General features: G+C 37.6%; 1 protein-coding gene across 6 annotated transcripts in view; it reads right to left on the bottom strand.

Moving 5' to 3' along the window:
- The window catches only part of PKD1L3 (polycystin 1 like 3, transient receptor potential channel interacting), a 62,989-nt gene that overhangs the window by 37,911 nt on the left and 7,264 nt on the right, over window positions 1-17,814 (bottom strand). For 5 of the 6 annotated variants that reach the window (XM_015587729.2, XM_025045262.1, XM_015587727.2 and 2 more), the window contains 13 exons: window positions 16,815-16,931; window positions 14,489-14,538; window positions 12,708-12,956; window positions 10,652-10,783; window positions 8,544-8,711; window positions 7,181-7,299; window positions 6,954-7,080; window positions 6,174-6,302; window positions 5,587-5,818; window positions 3,866-4,059; window positions 1,909-2,139; window positions 859-960; window positions 403-581 (listed from right to left, as the gene is read on the bottom strand). In XM_015587729.2, coding sequence (XP_015443215.1) covers window positions 403-581; window positions 859-960; window positions 1,909-2,139; window positions 3,866-4,059; window positions 5,587-5,818; window positions 6,174-6,302; window positions 6,954-7,080; window positions 7,181-7,299; window positions 8,544-8,711; window positions 10,652-10,783; window positions 12,708-12,956; window positions 14,489-14,538; window positions 16,815-16,931 — 2,029 coding nt within the window. The remainder of the gene's footprint in view (window positions 1-402; window positions 582-858; window positions 961-1,908; window positions 2,140-3,865; window positions 4,060-5,586; window positions 5,819-6,173; window positions 6,303-6,953; window positions 7,081-7,180; window positions 7,300-8,543; window positions 8,712-10,651; window positions 10,784-12,707; window positions 12,957-14,488; window positions 14,539-16,814; window positions 16,932-17,814) is intronic. The other variant, XM_025045264.1, reaches the window with a different exon arrangement.

The following is a 17,814-nucleotide window of genomic DNA, read 5'->3' as shown; positions in this document are numbered from 1 at the left end:
AATCTTTCCCCTTCCTTAAGCTCTTCATTGTGACCCAAAGCATAGTATTCAGTTGTCTATTAAATTTAGTCTTCAAAGATATTTTCCATATTTAGAGATACTTTTAATTTGTAGTACTTTGGGGCAATATTTCATTGTTGTTATTTGCTGTTCGCAATCATGACAACATTTAATGAAAATAAAAAAAAAAATCTATCATTCTAACATCCACAAAAAAATCATATTGTTAATTTTCCACGCTGCTTTCCAGAGTTTTTTCTTTATAGACAGCAGAGAAATATAAATCTCATAGTCGTTTGTTACTATTTTGCCCAAAGCATTATTATTTATTGTAGGACTTGCCCCAGAATGCTAAAGATCCGCAGAGAAGAAACACCCAGCCAGCATGGTACAGGTACTTACCAAGAAGGGCTGACGCCCGAATTGTCATGCCAGAGCCGAAGGCTGTGCAGTTCCCCTAGTGAGGACTGAGTGCTGAGGAGGAAGACATCCAGTCCCCCGTGTTCGAACACCACCTTCTGGGAGTCACAGAGGTGATGGGGTTCACTCTGTCCCTCTGATCCATAGAGGGTGATCACCACCTAAAATGTGACAAGGAAAGATAAAATATGGCAAGTTCTGACATGATTCTTTGGGCTTATTCCCTAAGGAGAAAAATGAAGACAGAAGAAACTGTACTGAGATGAAGTCTTTGGGATCTTAGACAAGTAAATCTCTTCAGATTTACAGTTTAGAGCTAGGAAATATCACTCTCTGATCCCTAGTAAATGCTATAGGACATCGGCATATCACCAAGTCCGTGTATCTCATGTAGTAGAAGACACAGAGCAATGAATGGAAAACATTTATTTCAATAACCTTAGCTGTTGTAGAAGCCTTTCTTCGATATCCGGTGGAGACCTGAATAAGGTAGTGAAATTGAGAGCTCGGGTCATTATCCGCCAGGACAGTGACCTTCACCTGCAAGAAAAGCAGAACCAAGAGGATTGGCAGGGCTTCACCTAGTGCAGTGGAGATGCTTCCTCCAGCTAGGAAACAGGAGATGCACCACTGCAGATTTGGCCACTCTAAGGTAACAATGGGGAGGTGCAGGCAGAAGGTCAACAGACGAACAGACCTAAGTTAAGTGAGGAAAGGGAGAATGAAGGCTCAAGTCCAGGGTGTAGCCTCTAAAATGAAAGTCACAAAATCAACTGATCAGGTCTTGGGCCTCTAAATCTTCCCACCTCCCTCCCACCCAGGTAGGGTTACCAGATAACAGGATACCCAGTTAAACCTGAATTTCAGATCGGTGATGAATAATATGGGGGTATACTGATACTAAAAATGCATTCGCTGTTTATTTGAAATTCAAATTTAACTGGGTGTCCTTTAATTTTATTTACTAAAACTGGCAATTCTACATCCAGAGCAACAAAGAAATGGACATGTTGTATAGAATTTCCAAGTGTAAGAAAACACAATAAGAAAGATACAGAACAGAAATTAAGAACAGGCTGTCATCAAAGATTTCTTTTTGTTTCAAAAAAACATTTTATAGGTTTCGTATATATTTTAGTTACATTAAATTACAATTTGATTTACACGTAACTTTCATATTCTATGTACAAAGTGGGATAAACTTGCATTTGGTCATAGTTAAGTTCTCTAGGTGTTTTCTTTTGGCTTATTCCTAACCTAAATGAATGATATGGGGGTTCAATCTTGGCTAAAAGGAAAAAAATGGAGATAAAGAGTTAAGTTTTGAGACAGCACATATGAAGAGAAATTTAAGAAAAGTCCCACCTGAATTTCTACACTACCTAGAACCACGTGACCTGCCTTTTTTGATGAAAGTGTTTTTATTTCCATCCTGTTCAACATACTCAAGACATTGTGGCAAAGCTTTTGGAATCAAAATCTCGTCACCTTCTGCATATCTGCTTGATCTTTTCTCCATGCCCACACAAGAATTAGTATATAGAATCCCAAAAGGCTGGCTAGCAATGACACCCCAACAGGGTTGTTGGTTATGCGAAGGAACAGCTTGACTGTGTCTTCAACATTCACTGTCCGGGGCACAATGAAGAATTCACTGCCGAAGTAGGTCAGGTGGTTACAGAGACACTGAGTCCTCAAAACTGTGCTCTGTGGCCCGACCTGGAATTAGAAACAAGGCATCAATGCTAACTGAACAGAGTGCTAAGGAAGAGAGAAACATAAAACATTAACATGGACGATTTAGAGATGGAAAAGACTGAATCATTTATTCACTGCTGGTGGTGGTGTAAACTGGCATAACCAACATAGAGAGCAGGTTGGCAACACCTAGTAAAGCCGAAGAAGCAAAATTCTTTGAATCCTGCAATTCCAGCTCTGAATATATACCCTAGGGGAACTTGGCACATGTGCGCAAGGAGATGTGAAAAAGGACGTTTTTGTCAGTAACGTCTGTAACTATAAAAAATTGGAAACAACCTATACGCCCAGTAACTGCAGAACAAACGGACATACAAGTAAATAAATAAGTAGAGGCAAACGGATGGAATACTCTGCAGCTGTTAAAATGAATGAATGTCAACATGGATAAATGTTGAGTGAAAAAAGTTAAAGAAAGATATGGATAGTATGATGTCATTTACGCAAAGACCACTTTTGTCAGTCTCCTCGCTGGAGTGTAAGCTCACAAGGACATGGTCTTGTCCATCTGTATCTCTAGTTTCTAGCCTTGGGCCTGGCATGTAGAAGATGCTCAGTAAATATCTGATGGAAGAATGAATACACATATCAAATTCAGGACAGTGGTTACCTTTTGGGGAGAGGGAGGAAATGAGATTGGTGAAGAATACACAGGGGGCTTTGATTATTCCTGAGTGTTTTATTATTTTAAAAAATTTGAACTAAATTGAGCAAAATTCTAATTTTATAATAAAGCTTAGTGGTATTTAATTTTTTTACTATATTATTCACTATAACTTTCCATATGTTGTAACACATCTTCATAAAAATTTTCTAAATGTCACTAGGTGAATAAATGGAAGGTACCAATTCCATGTTTGATTTGCAGATGAAAAGTCTAAAACAGTGTCAATATGACCAGCTTCTTTCCATGGCACAAGGTTAAATTCAGATTGCCCAATCTATATTCTGCCATTGGAGTCTCTGCAGCTGTTCCTTTTGCCAAGTCAAACACTATACAGGGCTTCAAGGTGGCAGGAAACATCTTGACGCCTTTTGCAATCAGTGGGCATTGTTGTGCCAGGAGGAAAGCTCTCAAGTCTTGTTGCTCAAAGTGTGGCTGACCTGACCAGGAGCAGTGCCTTTCTAACAAGGGAGCTTGTTAGAAAGGCAGAGTCTCAGGCCCACTCGAATTTCCTGCAACAGAATCTGCATTTTAATGAGCTTCCATTTTCAGGATTTGCTTGAGAAGCACCACTCCGGATCATCCAGAAAACACTGCTTGAGGCCATAAATGGTGCAGGTGCCATTTTAAAGTGGGCAGACACCGGGAACTAGACAATAATTACAAAAGTGAAAATCTGTCCCCATCTGGCCTGGAATGTACAAGAATCTGCCAGCTTATTTTGAAGTACAGGAAGTTTGTTTCATTTTACCCACAGCATATTTAATACTTACAGAATTTAACAGCTTCCATATACTGCTTATTTCATCTAGAATTGTCACATTCACCCCAGACTAATGTTTGTGAAAAAAATTACAAGTATAAAGCACAGTCTGCTCCAAAGAGACACTCTTGTCCAGCCCACTTCCTTTTTCCCAGGCCAATTTATTTCCCTTCTGACAACTGTGAAGGGAAATGAGCTAACACACCGTGCTTAATGCCAGCTAAGGTAGAAGAGAGCGGGAAAGTGGCACAGCTTCCTACCCGGCATCCGTTGCTCTTCCATGTGCTATTGTGACTGTCCCAAAAATAGCACTGAGTGACTGCGGTTATGACGGAGAACAGGGTGGGTGCCTGCTGAGCACTCGCCTTGCTTTTATTCAGCACAGCTGCTATGTAGTAGATGCCAGTCCCATGCTGCAGACTCTCTGGAGTCAGCACCCACGTGTATTCCTCATCTGAGAACAAACCAGAAGGCTTAGTAGCTTTGCGCATGGGAGAAAATTACCATTAGAATCCTTCTTCTGAAGGGTCCATTATTATTTCTATTATTATTTTATTTTACCAACAAAGTAATAAGTCTAAAATCGTACACAGAAATTTTTTTTTAATGACCAGTGATACAATTCAGGGCTCTGGATTACTCTTGTTCCAGTAAAAAATATCTTTTTTTTTTTTTTTTTGATAAATGAAAATTTAGGTCTAATGAATTAGAATGTATTATGAGTTTTAGAAAACTGAAATCATCACATACCAAAACTAGTAGCTAGAAGACCCAGGTAACAAAAATCCCAAGGACGAAGCAAGGACAGCCTGGTTCCAGAGAAGGAGCCCTGGACCACACATACGCCAGTGGCCCGATTTTAGGCACGGTTCTGTGTCTAGGTGGCTGTTAGGGGCAAGTCATCCAATCTCTCTAGTTTTCTTATCTTTCAAATAAGGAGTCTAAACTAAAGGATCTCTGAGATTTCTTCTAGCCTCAAATGACATGATATGATTGCCAAGGTCAACAAGGAGAGAGTGCGTGTTCTGACTCAGAAAAGAGCCTGTCGGTAATGTAGACAGAACTTCGTAGCTGGTGGCCTAGGAGCGAGAGCTGCGGCCTCAGGTACTCTGTCTGATGAGTTAGTGAGGCCTTCGCGAGAGCCAGAAAAAGCTTTATCAATAAGGGAAGACTCATAAAGGAAGACTATAACATGCTTTATCCATTCTGATTATTTTTCCCAACATTTTTTTAATGCAAAAAGGTAGCTCTTTAAGACTTTTCAGTACTACATTTAAAGTTTATATCCAGAAAATATGTTTTTTTGGTCAAGTATATACCAGGCACTATTTATATATCTCAAAAATTCTTTATTTATATCTATCTCAGAAATTCTTAACTTTTCTAAACTACAATGTAGTCATACAAATCTTATACCAAGACTTAGGAAGATATCTCTGGGCTTTACCCATTTAAGATTAGAACTAAAGTTGAAATATAACTGATATACTGCATATATATATTCGCCTATGATATATAAAGTTTGAAATATATATGACTCATTGTACTGGAACTTCTGCAGGAGTCGCAACATTTTACTATGAGTCACAACATTCAACTATATAGAAAGTTGGGAAAATTTCAGTGAACACCCATATAATCACTAACTAGATTTTACAATTAACATTTTACTAAATTTGCTTTACCACATATATATACTTCTATGTGTCCCATTATCCATCTTTTTTAAAAATAATCTTTTACAATCCATCTTTTAAAAAAATAGTCACATATATCTATCAATGTCATTTCCCGGTTGTAATACTGTACTATAGTTTGCCAGATGTTATCATTAGGGGAAACTGGGTGAAAGGTATATGAGATCTGTTTTATTCCTTATAATTGCATGTGAATCTACAATTATCTCAAAATAAAAAGTGGACTGAAAACAAAGAAAAAATTCATTATAGAGTAAACTGCTGACTTCTGAACGGCGTCCTACCTTTCTGCCAGACCTGATTCTTTGGAAGCGTGATGTTCAGGTGGAAGTAAGTGTGGTTAGGCTGGTACTGGAACCCCAAGTAGAGTGTCATGGAAAGGGGACTTTCAGGTTCTATGCACACTATCAGGGATTTCTCCAGGGATGTGATGTTCACTGTGACAGTAAAACGGTCCGTGCTCACATTGAGGCTGGTGGGATGGGTTTCCATGCTAGCATTTCTCCAGAGCGTGATCTAGAATGAGAGCCCATTATCACTCTTCAAGTTTAACGTGGCCCATCCACTGATGTCTTTCAGTCTCCTTTATAGCAAGAATGGGATGAAACTTCCTAGGTCTTCCTCTTTGAATGTTAGTAGGTAACACAGTGCCAGGAGTTAAGGAAGAGTATATAATCTGAGACCCCAAACACCTCCTAATGGTAAGGTAGATCTCTTTGTAGAAGTTCCTAAGTAAAGATGTTAATAACAAAACATCTTATGGCATTGCCATAAATCTAAAATGATTTCCTTTAAGGTACTGTGTCTTTCTATGCCATTCTTCGGGAATCTCTATTCCCTTCTATTTTATTCCCTAGTAATCAAGTCATACCTCAATATCTTCCACTAAATCTTGGACTTGTAGCGATCCGTGACTAGAGCTTAGTAATACACTTCCGATGCTTCCAACGATGTGCTTGTCATCAAAATCCCGGAAGGGATTGAAAGCTAGTCCTGTGACCTGGAGACAAGAAACTCCAGCTTCATCAGTGACTGAAATATTTATAAATAACACCCCGAGAGGTTATAAGTTACCAGATAGCATAAGTTAAAGTAAATGCTAGGATTAATCCCTTGCTAATAGGGTAAATGAGATAATATTTCTTATTATAACATCATATGAGAAAGAATTAAAGATGAGTCATTTATTTGTGAATCTCGGAATTATTATTTTTTTACATCTTTATACCTGGAGGATTCATTTTACTAGGAAGCTAGTATTCTGCTCCCAGGATAAGGCAACAATCCTACTTCTGCTTGTATGGTAACTGCTGAAAGAAATACAATATACTGATCTGACTAGGTTGATATATTGAGTCAATAATTATTCGGATATTCCCAGCTTTGTGTAAATAATGATGAGCTGAGATCAATTCGAGTCATAACATAGAAACGTAGCTAAATCCAGAAGTCTGTTTAATGTTCCCAACCTCCATACTCGATCATTTTTAAGAGGCCTCCAATCCTGCCGGTGTAAAACAAAAATTAATGGCACACCACCTGCTCTCATTTGGTCTGGTCAGCTTACATTTCATGGTGCATTCTCTTCACCCAAATGCCTACAGTCAGCAAGTCCCATTTCCACTCTGATCAGAATCAGTTTCACACTCACTTGAACGGTAACTCCTGGGTGTTTATTCAAGAGCTGCTCCAAAGCCGCAGCTGACGGGAAGCCTAACCTCACAGGTGCTGGGTAACCAAGAGTGTACGAGCTCAGAGGCAACGTTGATATGTTCCGGCTAATAAAAAAGAAGTTAAATAAAAATCAATTTCTGTAGGTTTTTTCTAAAGGTCAAAAACCTAAAATGAAACTCCCGTGCTTCCTTCCTCCTCTGTTACCTGCTCAGCATCAGGGTGGCAACAGAAGAGGTCAAAGTCACCAAGGACTCAGAAAACTGATTCTGCTGTACGAACGCTTCCCCAAGGCTCAGCAAGGGCATTTTCAGAATATTTTCTACCTGCATTTACAGGAAAATAACATGTGACTTGTGTAACCTCACTGTACTGTGTTAGTGAAATAATGATTTTGAGAGGGTTGGAGGGAGAAAGGGGATCTTGACAATGGTGTAATAAAAAGTGACATTCATAGGAGAGAACCCATAGAAAGTGTTGACATTCTGGCTAAAGACTCATCATTCTTTGTATTAATGAAGAGGGTCACCCAAGGAAATAGGTATTTCTTTGCCCCGTGACATAACCTGCCCTAGATCTGCTTATGATAATTTTTTATATATTAACAAGCTTTACTACAATAAAATCCACACACGCAATTCACCCATTTAGAGAATACAATTTAATGTTTTTTTAGTATATTCGCAGGGTTGTGCAACTATCATCATGATCTAATTTTAGAATATTTTCATCTCCCCTAAAATAACTCCAGAACTCAGTAGCAGTCACTGTTCTTCTCTTGTCCTCATCTTCCCCAGCCCTGGGCAACCACTCATCTACGTTCTATGTCTATTTTGCTTCTCTCCTAGATATTTCATATAAATGGAATCACAATATACAGTCTTCTGTGACTGGCTTCTTTCACTTAGCATAATATTGTCAAGGTTCATCCATGTTGTAGCATGTCAGTACTCAATTCTTTCTTATTGTTGAAAAATATTCCATCATATGGACATATCGCCTTTATTTACCCATTCATCAAACTGTGGACATTAGGTTGTTTCTACTTTTTGGCTATTTGGCTATTTGAACAATGCTCCTATAAACATGAGTGTAAAAGTTTTAGTGTGGACATATGTGGGTATATTCCAATAAGTGGAATTGCTAGGTCACATGATAATTCTATTTTTCACATTCTGGGGAACTATCAAACTGCAATAAAATGATGTATGAGGGTTCCAATTTCTCTGCTTCCTTGTCAACACTTGTTATTGGCTTTTAGGATGTTTAGTGGTATCTCATTGTGGTTTGATGTACATTTCCCTAATGACTAATAATGCTGAACGTCTTTTCATGCAGATAGCAAATATAATTTACTGACTGCTTTTCACTGGATTACAGCACTAGGTGGACTTGGCTTACTGGCTGGGCAGAGAGGAGGACCCGATCAGGCTTAACAGAGCAGTCTTTTCAGTGGTACAGACTTAGCTGAATTCTCTTTAGAGTCTAGGGAGAGGCTGTGTCATATCCAGGACAGTCAAGATTAAAAAGTCTCTAAAGAGAGCTGGCCGCCAGCATATACCGCACCTACCTGTTCAATGTCACGTTTGGACCTTGGCCGACTTGCCTCAGTGGCTTCCACTACAGTGTCGAGGATGTGGAAGAGGCAGACAGTTCCAAGAATTCGAAAGCCTGCAGTGCTGCTGTTCTGGAATGGGAACTGCTCACTCAGGAAAGTAAGAGAGTTGCCAATATCGACCTGGGAATTTTAAAAGGCAAATAACTCTACATCCCTGAACTGCTGATGGCTGCTTAAAATTTATTTTTGTTCTTCTTATGAGGAGCTCAATGTTCCTTACACATTTCAAATACATTCTTGTAAGAAGCAATATCACAACTTGGCAGGGAAGGAAAATAAATTATTATATAATATCTATGGGCTTATTCTAAGAAATTGACATAACCCTTTTTGAGTGGTATGCAGATTAAATATCTAGTTAACAAAACTAAGCTTAAAAAAAGGATGCTGAGAAAAAAAACCAATGCTGACTGAAACAACTGAGCAGACTATCCCTTTGTATTGAGGACTTCGAAAGCGTTCAAGACAGACTTAAAATAAAGGTTAAGGAGAAGGTCTAAATGAAACAGAAAACACCAATTCTACTTTCTGTAGGTTGTTCTCATGTGAAACAAGTCAAATAAGCCGACTGACAGATATTTACTGAATATTCACCGTAGGTACTACTATTTTTGTTTTCAAATGTTATTTGTTTTCAAAGTTACATTAAAAGTTTCTGCAAAATAAAATATAAAAAATAAAATACGAAAATAAAAATAAATATAAAAATAAAAAAGAAACAGTTAAAAATAAGACATAGGCATAAAATGTTAGCAACATATATAACTATAGGTTAACATCAATAATAAATAAATCTCTTATAAACAAAGAAACAAGCAACCCTAAACAGGGGGAAAATGGATGAAGGATATGAAGAAGAAATTCAGAGGAGAGAAAAAATGGCCAATAAATATATAAAATGATGTTCAATCTCCTTAGTAATCAATAAAATGTTTTTCCTTCTTTTCTTGTCTTTGAAATTGCCAAAAATGAAAGTGTGGGTAGAAGTTTGGTGGAAATGTAAAACAGTTCCTTTTAGGAAGGGAGGGTAATTTTGTCACGTATTAAAAATTTAAAAGCCCATCAATTCTACGTCTAGCACTCTAGCCCAAAGAAATATTTGCATAAGGACGTCCATGGATATTCCATTTGCAAGGGTAAACAAATGAAAAATATCCAAACAAACATTAAGAATAACGAGTTCATCTATGTGTACTGACATGAAAAGACATCCATGACAGTATTAAGTAAAAAAAATCAAGAGGCAGAAAAATTTGCATGCTTTAACCCCATTTTTGTTAAAACAAAACAAACCAACAAACCTGTGTACATATTTTAAAAAGTTTGAAAGGTTATGCACAGCAAATGAAGACTAAACTAATAACAGTGATTACATCTAGAGAATGAGCCTGGCAGGAGGACAAAGATGGTGAGGGCTTCTGCTTTTTACTTTTTATGCTTTTGTTCTGATTTTTTTAAATAACAAGCATGTATTATTTCTGTAATTAGAATGTCCAAATAAACCAATATAGATTGCATTTATATACTTATTGCAGAATATTTGAAAATATAGAAAATGGAAAAAAGAAAATTAAAGTTCTCACTAATCCTACCACCTTAATTTAGTTATGTGTAGAAAGTAGAAAGAGGCATAAATAATTATGGGGAAGTACCATTGGCAAATATGGTTGCAAGAAATGCAAACATCAAATATTTTTGATGTCTGTTTCGAAGCTGTACTACATGGCAAGCTGTGGATCTACTTTTGTCTCTCATGACTTCTTCTAACCAATATGTCAGAAAGGCAGCAGCATGAAAATGAATAAAATAAAATAAACAGCATATCTGAGAATGTCACTACTGACCAATTTTTTTTTTCACAATCTTCAGATTTAAAGGTACAAATATACTTGCTAATATTTGAATTGAGTCTCCACAAAATAGTTTTATAATGCTAAATTCTGTACAGGGCACAATCTTCAGATTATATATTTTCTACTTTATTATAATTTTTCTTTTTCTGTTTTTCACTTTCCTCTTTCCCCCCATATCTTGTTCCCTCCCAATCATCTTCTGCTTACCTGAACTGACTCAGAAAATCCTAGGATAAAGGCTGTCAGTTTCCGGAGGACCTCACAAGCTTTCTGTAGTTTGTTATGCATTTGTGAACCATGAATTGCTTTGCTAAAGTTCCCTGATATCTCATCTACCACCTGTTGGGAATGAAGAATTTTGTCAAAATTATTTATATAGTTATTGCATTTTAGTAATTTGATACATAGTTTTAATGAGAGTTGACCTTTGATGACATTACAAGCTCTATGAATCACAGGCTCTTCCATAACAGTTATTTTGTTCACAAGCTTTTCCGCAAATAGAAAGAATTTATTTTCATTCTTCCATACAGCAGAGAAAATGGATAATATGGTTATACAATGATTGATCCAAGGACAAAGGAGTCTGGAAATAAGATTTATAAAAGCAAGTTTAAGTCTATGGCCATGATCAAAAGTATGGGAAACCTGGGAATCAAAACAACAAAAGCAAACTTTTCTATTCAGAAGTATGAAGTATGTTTATACCCTCAGGTTTCCCATTGCATTTATTGCCCTCAACCCAAGAGATCATGTTCAAGAGGGAAGTACTTTATATACCACATGGCAGGAGGTGGCAGAAAACTTCTCTAAGAAAACAAATCCAGAACTCTGGTCCCAAGGCTTAAGAGGCTACTTCTTTTGAACTGGAAGGTCAACTCTGAGATAATCTGTTTATACTAGCTACTCAGTCTTATTTCTAGAGCACAGCCCACTTACAGCTTAACTCAACTGTGTATTCAATAAGTCCTTATTAAATGCCTACTGTATACTGCTAGGCTCAAGAGCTGGAACAGTGAAAAGTCAATTATGATCCCGCCCTCAGGCACCATAGAATTGAATAGGGTTATTCCTGATTTGCAGGGTGTGTAGGAGGTTGGATCAGTTATAGAGAGATCTTAGAATTGAGGACCACCCAATTTTGGTTTTGTACTTTGGGACTGAGGTATAAATAAGAAGAAATGAAGATCTGTGACAAAATTGCCGCCCAACTGCACATTTGCCAGTGGAGGTCATGTCTTATTTAATGCCATTCTAGCTATAGCCAGGCAGGCAGGTCACTGAGGATACCCTATTTGATATTTTAGAGCAGGATGTGTAACCTGGGCTGAACTTCAGTGGGTCTCACCATTTACCTAGCCTTTTGTTAATGTTTCTTAATCAAGCCTTATAGTTGTCTCCGTAGAAGTTTTGCATATATTTGGTTAGATTTACTCCTAGGTACTTGCTATTATATATTTTTTAATCTAATTTTCTGATTGTTGCGGAAATGTAATAATGCAATTAACTTTAGTATACTGATCTGGTATTCAGCAACATTGCTAAATTCTCTTAATATTCCTAATAATTTATCCGCAGACTCTTCTGGATATTCTACGCTTCAGATTTCTCTCTATTTAAAGGAAACAAACACTCTTTGTTTAAGCTACTGTAGGTCAGTGTTTTCCCCCAGCAGAACACAATGCTAACTGAGACAATAGTGAACGACACCAGGGAAAGCAGATCCAGAGTAAACAGGATTCTTTCCTGCAAGGGAAATGTTAGATTGAATCTAAGTAGGGCTTGTGTTTACCAAAAAAAGATGGGGAGAAGCAGGATGATTTTCTTCAATCAACGCTGTCAAAGCGGCTTGGCCTTTTTTTTAACAGTTTGTGAGAAAAAGGAAACCAAGGTGAAAGGGGAACTGAGGTGATGAGCAGTTGTCCGGGGGAAATGCTGCTGCGACAAAGGTGCGGCAGATGAACAAAGTCCCCCCGCCTCATCTGAAATGCTAAATATAACAGCATTAAAAAATTATAAGACGATACTAAAACGGAAGTAAAACTGTACTGTTGTGGAATATTTTCATGGATTCATTTTGGTTCTGCTTTCAATTGGGATAAGTGCTTGTCTGTCAGGCATTCTCAGGTATAGTTCTGCTCAGAGGTAAAGGGTGAACTAGTCTTCTTCCTAGCATCACTATTCTCAAAACATCACCAAAATAGAAAAAAAAAAGAATAAAAGGAACTTTCAGCGTCACAAAGGTACCCAGTTCTGTATTTACCTGGGCAGATGCATTCTGAAATGATGCTAGTAGATGAGTGGTGAAGACATTTGGATGCGGGTCCTCTTTGGGGCTTGAAGTTATTTCCGTGAGAGCTTTTTCAGCATGAGTAACAGAGGCAGGCCTGGTCAGCTCGGCTATCACAGGGAGAGGCTGGCTGGTAGGTACAGATGTGACTGATATTCCCTGCTGTGTGACTTTGGGTAATACTGAAGAAAACGGGCTGACAGAATGGCACAGGGTCTTGGACTAAAAGATAAAAATATATAAAAGGCTAAATCTGATTTTATCAGATAATAAAATTAAGGCAGTGTTTCCAAAACTGCTCTGGAATTTGCATGTTCCATAATATATTAATAGGCATTTCTTTCAAAAAGATCCTGTGCTCAATTTGGAGGAAGCAGCATACTATACTACCCTCTTTAAGATTCTCAATTTACCCTAGTGTATTTATTGTCAATCCTTCAATAAATTATAATTAAACACCTATCATGTGCTTAGTATTCTGGGGAACTGGAGATACACCAATGATCAAAATGAGCCAAGTTCTTGCTCTCATGGAATGTCTGTTTTAGTGATGGAGATAAAGAGACAAATTATATCATGTATTCATAAAGTGCCATGAAGGAAAAAAATAAGGGTAAGCAGATAAAGATGAAGAGAACAGGTGTATTTCAGTTAGGGTGGTCGAATGTCAGGAAAGGGCATTTTTGCTGAGAATTGAATAAAGGGAGAGAGAAAGCTGTGTCATTATATTGGAGAAGGGCATTTGAGAAGTGCAAAGGTCCTGAGGCCACAGCCTGTTGGTTTTGTTTGAGGAAGAATAAGGAGACTAGATGAGCACAAGTGGTAGGAAGGAAGATAAAAAAAGATCCTGGGGATGGAGTGGGAATGAGGGATGGGGGTTGGAGAGCATGTCATATGTCAGGCAATTGAGAAGAGTGTGATTTTACTTTGAATAAGATGGGGAGACATGGGGAGATTTGGGGAGCAGTAACATGATCTGACTTCTGATATGAAGGCTCCTCTAACTGCTATGTTGAGAACTGACAAAAACGGGCCAAGGGCAGAATCAGGGAGATTAGAAGGAGACAGATGCCAAGTTCAGATGGGAGACGGGGTGACAGTGGTGAAGGTGTGAGAATTTAGGTTTTGGGTTCTGAGAAATCCTACAGTCAAAACTGTTCTCTTCCCTTCTAACGTTCGAAGCAATGTTGGTTGTTATTCTGCAGAACATCACTTGGAAATACTGACCTAAGGTATTTTTATTTCATCCCTGTTCTCTTTTATACTGCTAAAAGACCTTATTTTGTGCAGTGGATCAAATAAGTGTTAATCTATATTTAGATATCCACTGAAGGGTTTCTATGTAGGACACAAAGGCAAGAAGGCTGAGAAATTTCTTGAGGATGAAATTTTATAATTATGCAGAATTTCTACCTTTGTTTTCCTTTTACTCAGATTTCTTTTTCCTTTTAAAAAAAATTTTAAATTTTTTATTGCATTGCATATACTTTTGTAAGATGCCACAAGTCCTTTTTGGAATGAAGCAGGGAATATACAAACAAATAACAAATGATAATTATACCAATGAGAAAGGCAAAGACAGGCTTTAAAATTTTTCTTTAATAATGCATCCATTAAGCCTGATTCTTTCCTGCACGTAAGTACTTTCCTTTCCTTAGTAGAGCACTCTGTGAGATAGAATACAGGTCTGGCAGGACCCACCAGGAATGACAAAGAGAATACTGTTCCAAGATGTGTATTGTGAGAGTACTTACAAGGTTAGCATGAGCTGGTTGGCGACATGTGGTTGAAAGATGAGTGGTTCCTGGAGAAAAAAGAAAGTAGATTAAATTCAAGTAAAAGCCTAGGATAGAAATATTTCTTCCTATTTTATTTGTGGATAAAATATTCTTGGCTAAAATGCAAACTGTTTTATATAGGAAGCCAGAGCGATCATTCCCCACTGTTGATGAATCTGTAGACAAGTTAGAATTCTGAAGCTAAAGCATTACAAGTCACCAACGTCTAATCCCTTTGCTTACTCTTCAAAGACCCTTAGTATAAAAATAAATATCAAATCAAATCAATCACAGAATTGCCAGTATAAAACATTACTGCAGAAATATTTGTGACATAATTTTACCAAAAGCTCATTAATAAATCAGAGAATATGTCTGATAGACTTTCAGAAAATGATCATTTACAACATTTTACCTGATCATTATCATTGCCTTCATTCTCTTTCCACATTTTCCAGTAAGAAAAAACTATGCTCTAAAGGCCATAACAGTGTGCTAACATGCCTATTTGCTGTTAATTTCATGTTGACTTCTTACTAGGCATGAGCATTTAGACCACTAAAATGTACCTGGCTATAGCAAGCCTGCTTTTTCCTGCTGTCTTTTCTTGTAACATTCCCTCTGTTGTTCACAGGACATGTATATTTAGCAGCAGAATCACTGATGGAAGAGGACAGAGTTCTAAGATGTTCTACTGATCAGATGCCATGTCTTTCTATCAAGGCAAACAGGTTGGAGGGGAGAAGAAACTGAATTCTGAGTCAAAAGACCTGGGGTCCAGAGCTGGTTTGCTTTTTACCGTAACTATGGAGCCTTGATTTTCTCATCTGGAGAATGGGTGTAATAATATATAATGATGAGAAAAGTAAAGCAATGTAGGTAGAGTTGAGAAAAACATCACCTTGGATTAGGGTCATTAGGTCAATGGCTTGTTGGGAACAGGGAACTGACCCTACACTTCAACTGTAGATCTGAAAAAGGGGTTGTGAAAATCAGATAAACCAACAGGCTTCTGAACTAAGGGTGACCCAATTTCTTGGTCTCCTGATAAACACTGTGTTTGGACAGATCCTGCCTTAAAAGATAAGATAAAACCAAAAGGGAGCCCATGAATATATAGAACCTGGAAACTAAATCCAGAGGACTTAGAGAAAAGATACCTCTAAAAAGTATCAACAGAAAAAAAATTTTCAGAAAGCTACTTAATATCCTTAAATAGAAACAGAAAGTTTTAAAGCTAAATCAACTGAAGCTAAAACGCACAAGAATAAACTAGATTGAAAGAGAAATAAATGGCATTAGAGGATTTCAAGAAAACTAAAAATTCTGCAGAAAAATTAAAATCCAGTGGCAGTAATACAGAACAGAACTGATATGGAAAAACCAAATCAATGATATAGAGAATAAATATGAAGCATTTTCCCAGAATGCAACAGAAAGAGTGATAAATAGAAAACCATTCTTTTCCTTTAAAAGAATGACAGGAAAGATATGGAGGATATACAGCAATTGGAACTGTTTTAACTTGTACACTCTGCTAAAATATGGCATACTGGTGCTAAAATAACCAGATGAGGCTCAAGATTGAGTCATTCATGCTACGTCCCTCTTCATCGACCCGAAACTTAACAGTTTCTATGCTAGGCTCTCCCAGGAAAGGCAGGCCTCCAGTCAGCCAATCAGCACGTTCTTGCTCAGCACAGGTTAGTAACCCTGCTCCAGGATTTCCCATTGCTCAGTACAAGGAAAGTAACCCTGCTCGCTTGAGCCTATAAAAATCTCTCACCCTGTCCAGCTCTTTTAAGGGATACTTAAAGGGCTTGTTGACAGGGCATCTGACACTTGAACTTGTGAGGTCATATCCCTAAGAATAATCACTAGTTCTACTTTAAATTTGTCTCTTTTTTTGCCCATTCTATTGGGTGATCTCTATAATCATCCAACACTGATATTATTGATAGAAGTCATTTCAGGCTAATGCATCTTCCTCAATAGTATTTGTTTTTCAAAATTTAAAAAACAAATGAGAGAGAACATCACAATTTGAAAGACTTTGCAAGGACTTTAAGAAGACTTTCTTTTTTAAAGAAACATTTTGTGGGGAAAATTTTTTTTTAAAATTTGGACAAAGGAATATCAAGAAAATAAGTATTTATAACATGGAAGCAAAGATTGCAATATTCAGATCAGACAAAAAAGAATGCAACCAATATTTATTGTGTCCCTGTTAGGATGACACATTTCAGCATTAATTCAGTCTTGGGCATCCTTTAAGGCAGATACCGATTTCACTACACATTACCTGAGGTCATTCTGTTTCTCAGTATTGCAACTTCTCTTTCTGCCTTCTTGGGTCTCCAGTGTAAATGAGAATTATTTCCATTTCTTTCATAATCGGCATCTTGGTCTGAAAAGGCATCTATTTGGAGGCCAATGCAAAAATTAATTTATAGGCTACAGTTCTAACTATAAGTCTATAAAATAAGCATTACAAGTACATATGTGATGATCAAGAAAACAGATTAGAGATTATTATCATTATTATTTAGTTGTTTTATTTTTTAAGAAACAATAACATAAGAATTCCTAACTAGTTCTTTTGCTCTGGAGCATAATCACATCACCTTATACGATCTAACATTTCAAAATTAGGTCCACTGATTAGGTCAACACCTAAAAGACAGAATTAAGTTCATTTTAAGAAATTACATTCTAAGCATAACATTCTCCTTTGTAGTCTATAATTCCTGTTGGTAGAACTAAAAGAGCTCAGAAGGTGGGCAATGACATTCTTGAATGTGCCTTGCGTACACTTGATGGTTCTCATGCTGCTGAACATGGCAGAGAAAACCATCCAACTTCATTAACTACATCGCAGCTTAAATTCAGGACCCCCAACCCCGAAGCCTGCCTTCACACTGCCTGGCAATCACATTGTTCCCCTAGTCTTTTCCTGCTTCCACACTCCTAGATGACTCTTCCCTACTTTGTCCTCTACTCACATATCCAACAACTAAAGCTCCAAATCTCCCTGATCCGCATTCTCAGGTCAAGTGATAACCTTGCTTTCTACCTCAAGGGGACAACAGAAACCATTAAGAGTCCTTTCCACTGACTCCTACCTTCAAATCTGCTCACCTGCCAGTGTCTGTACCCACAGACACTGCCTTCTCTCCCACTACCACAAGCTCTCTGTGCTCCAGCCCCTCTAGGTGCACACTGGCTTGGATCAAGAACACTGTCATAGCATATTATTTTTCCCATCTTAAGGAAAAACCCCCACCAATTCACATCACCTCAGG

The sequence above is a fragment of the Pteropus alecto genome, unplaced genomic scaffold (genome assembly GCF_000325575.1).
Source record: "Pteropus alecto unplaced genomic scaffold, ASM32557v1 scaffold42, whole genome shotgun sequence".
NCBI classification, from domain to species: domain Eukaryota; kingdom Metazoa; phylum Chordata; class Mammalia; order Chiroptera; family Pteropodidae; genus Pteropus; species Pteropus alecto.
This window is presented reverse-complemented; position numbering and strand designations above follow the sequence as displayed.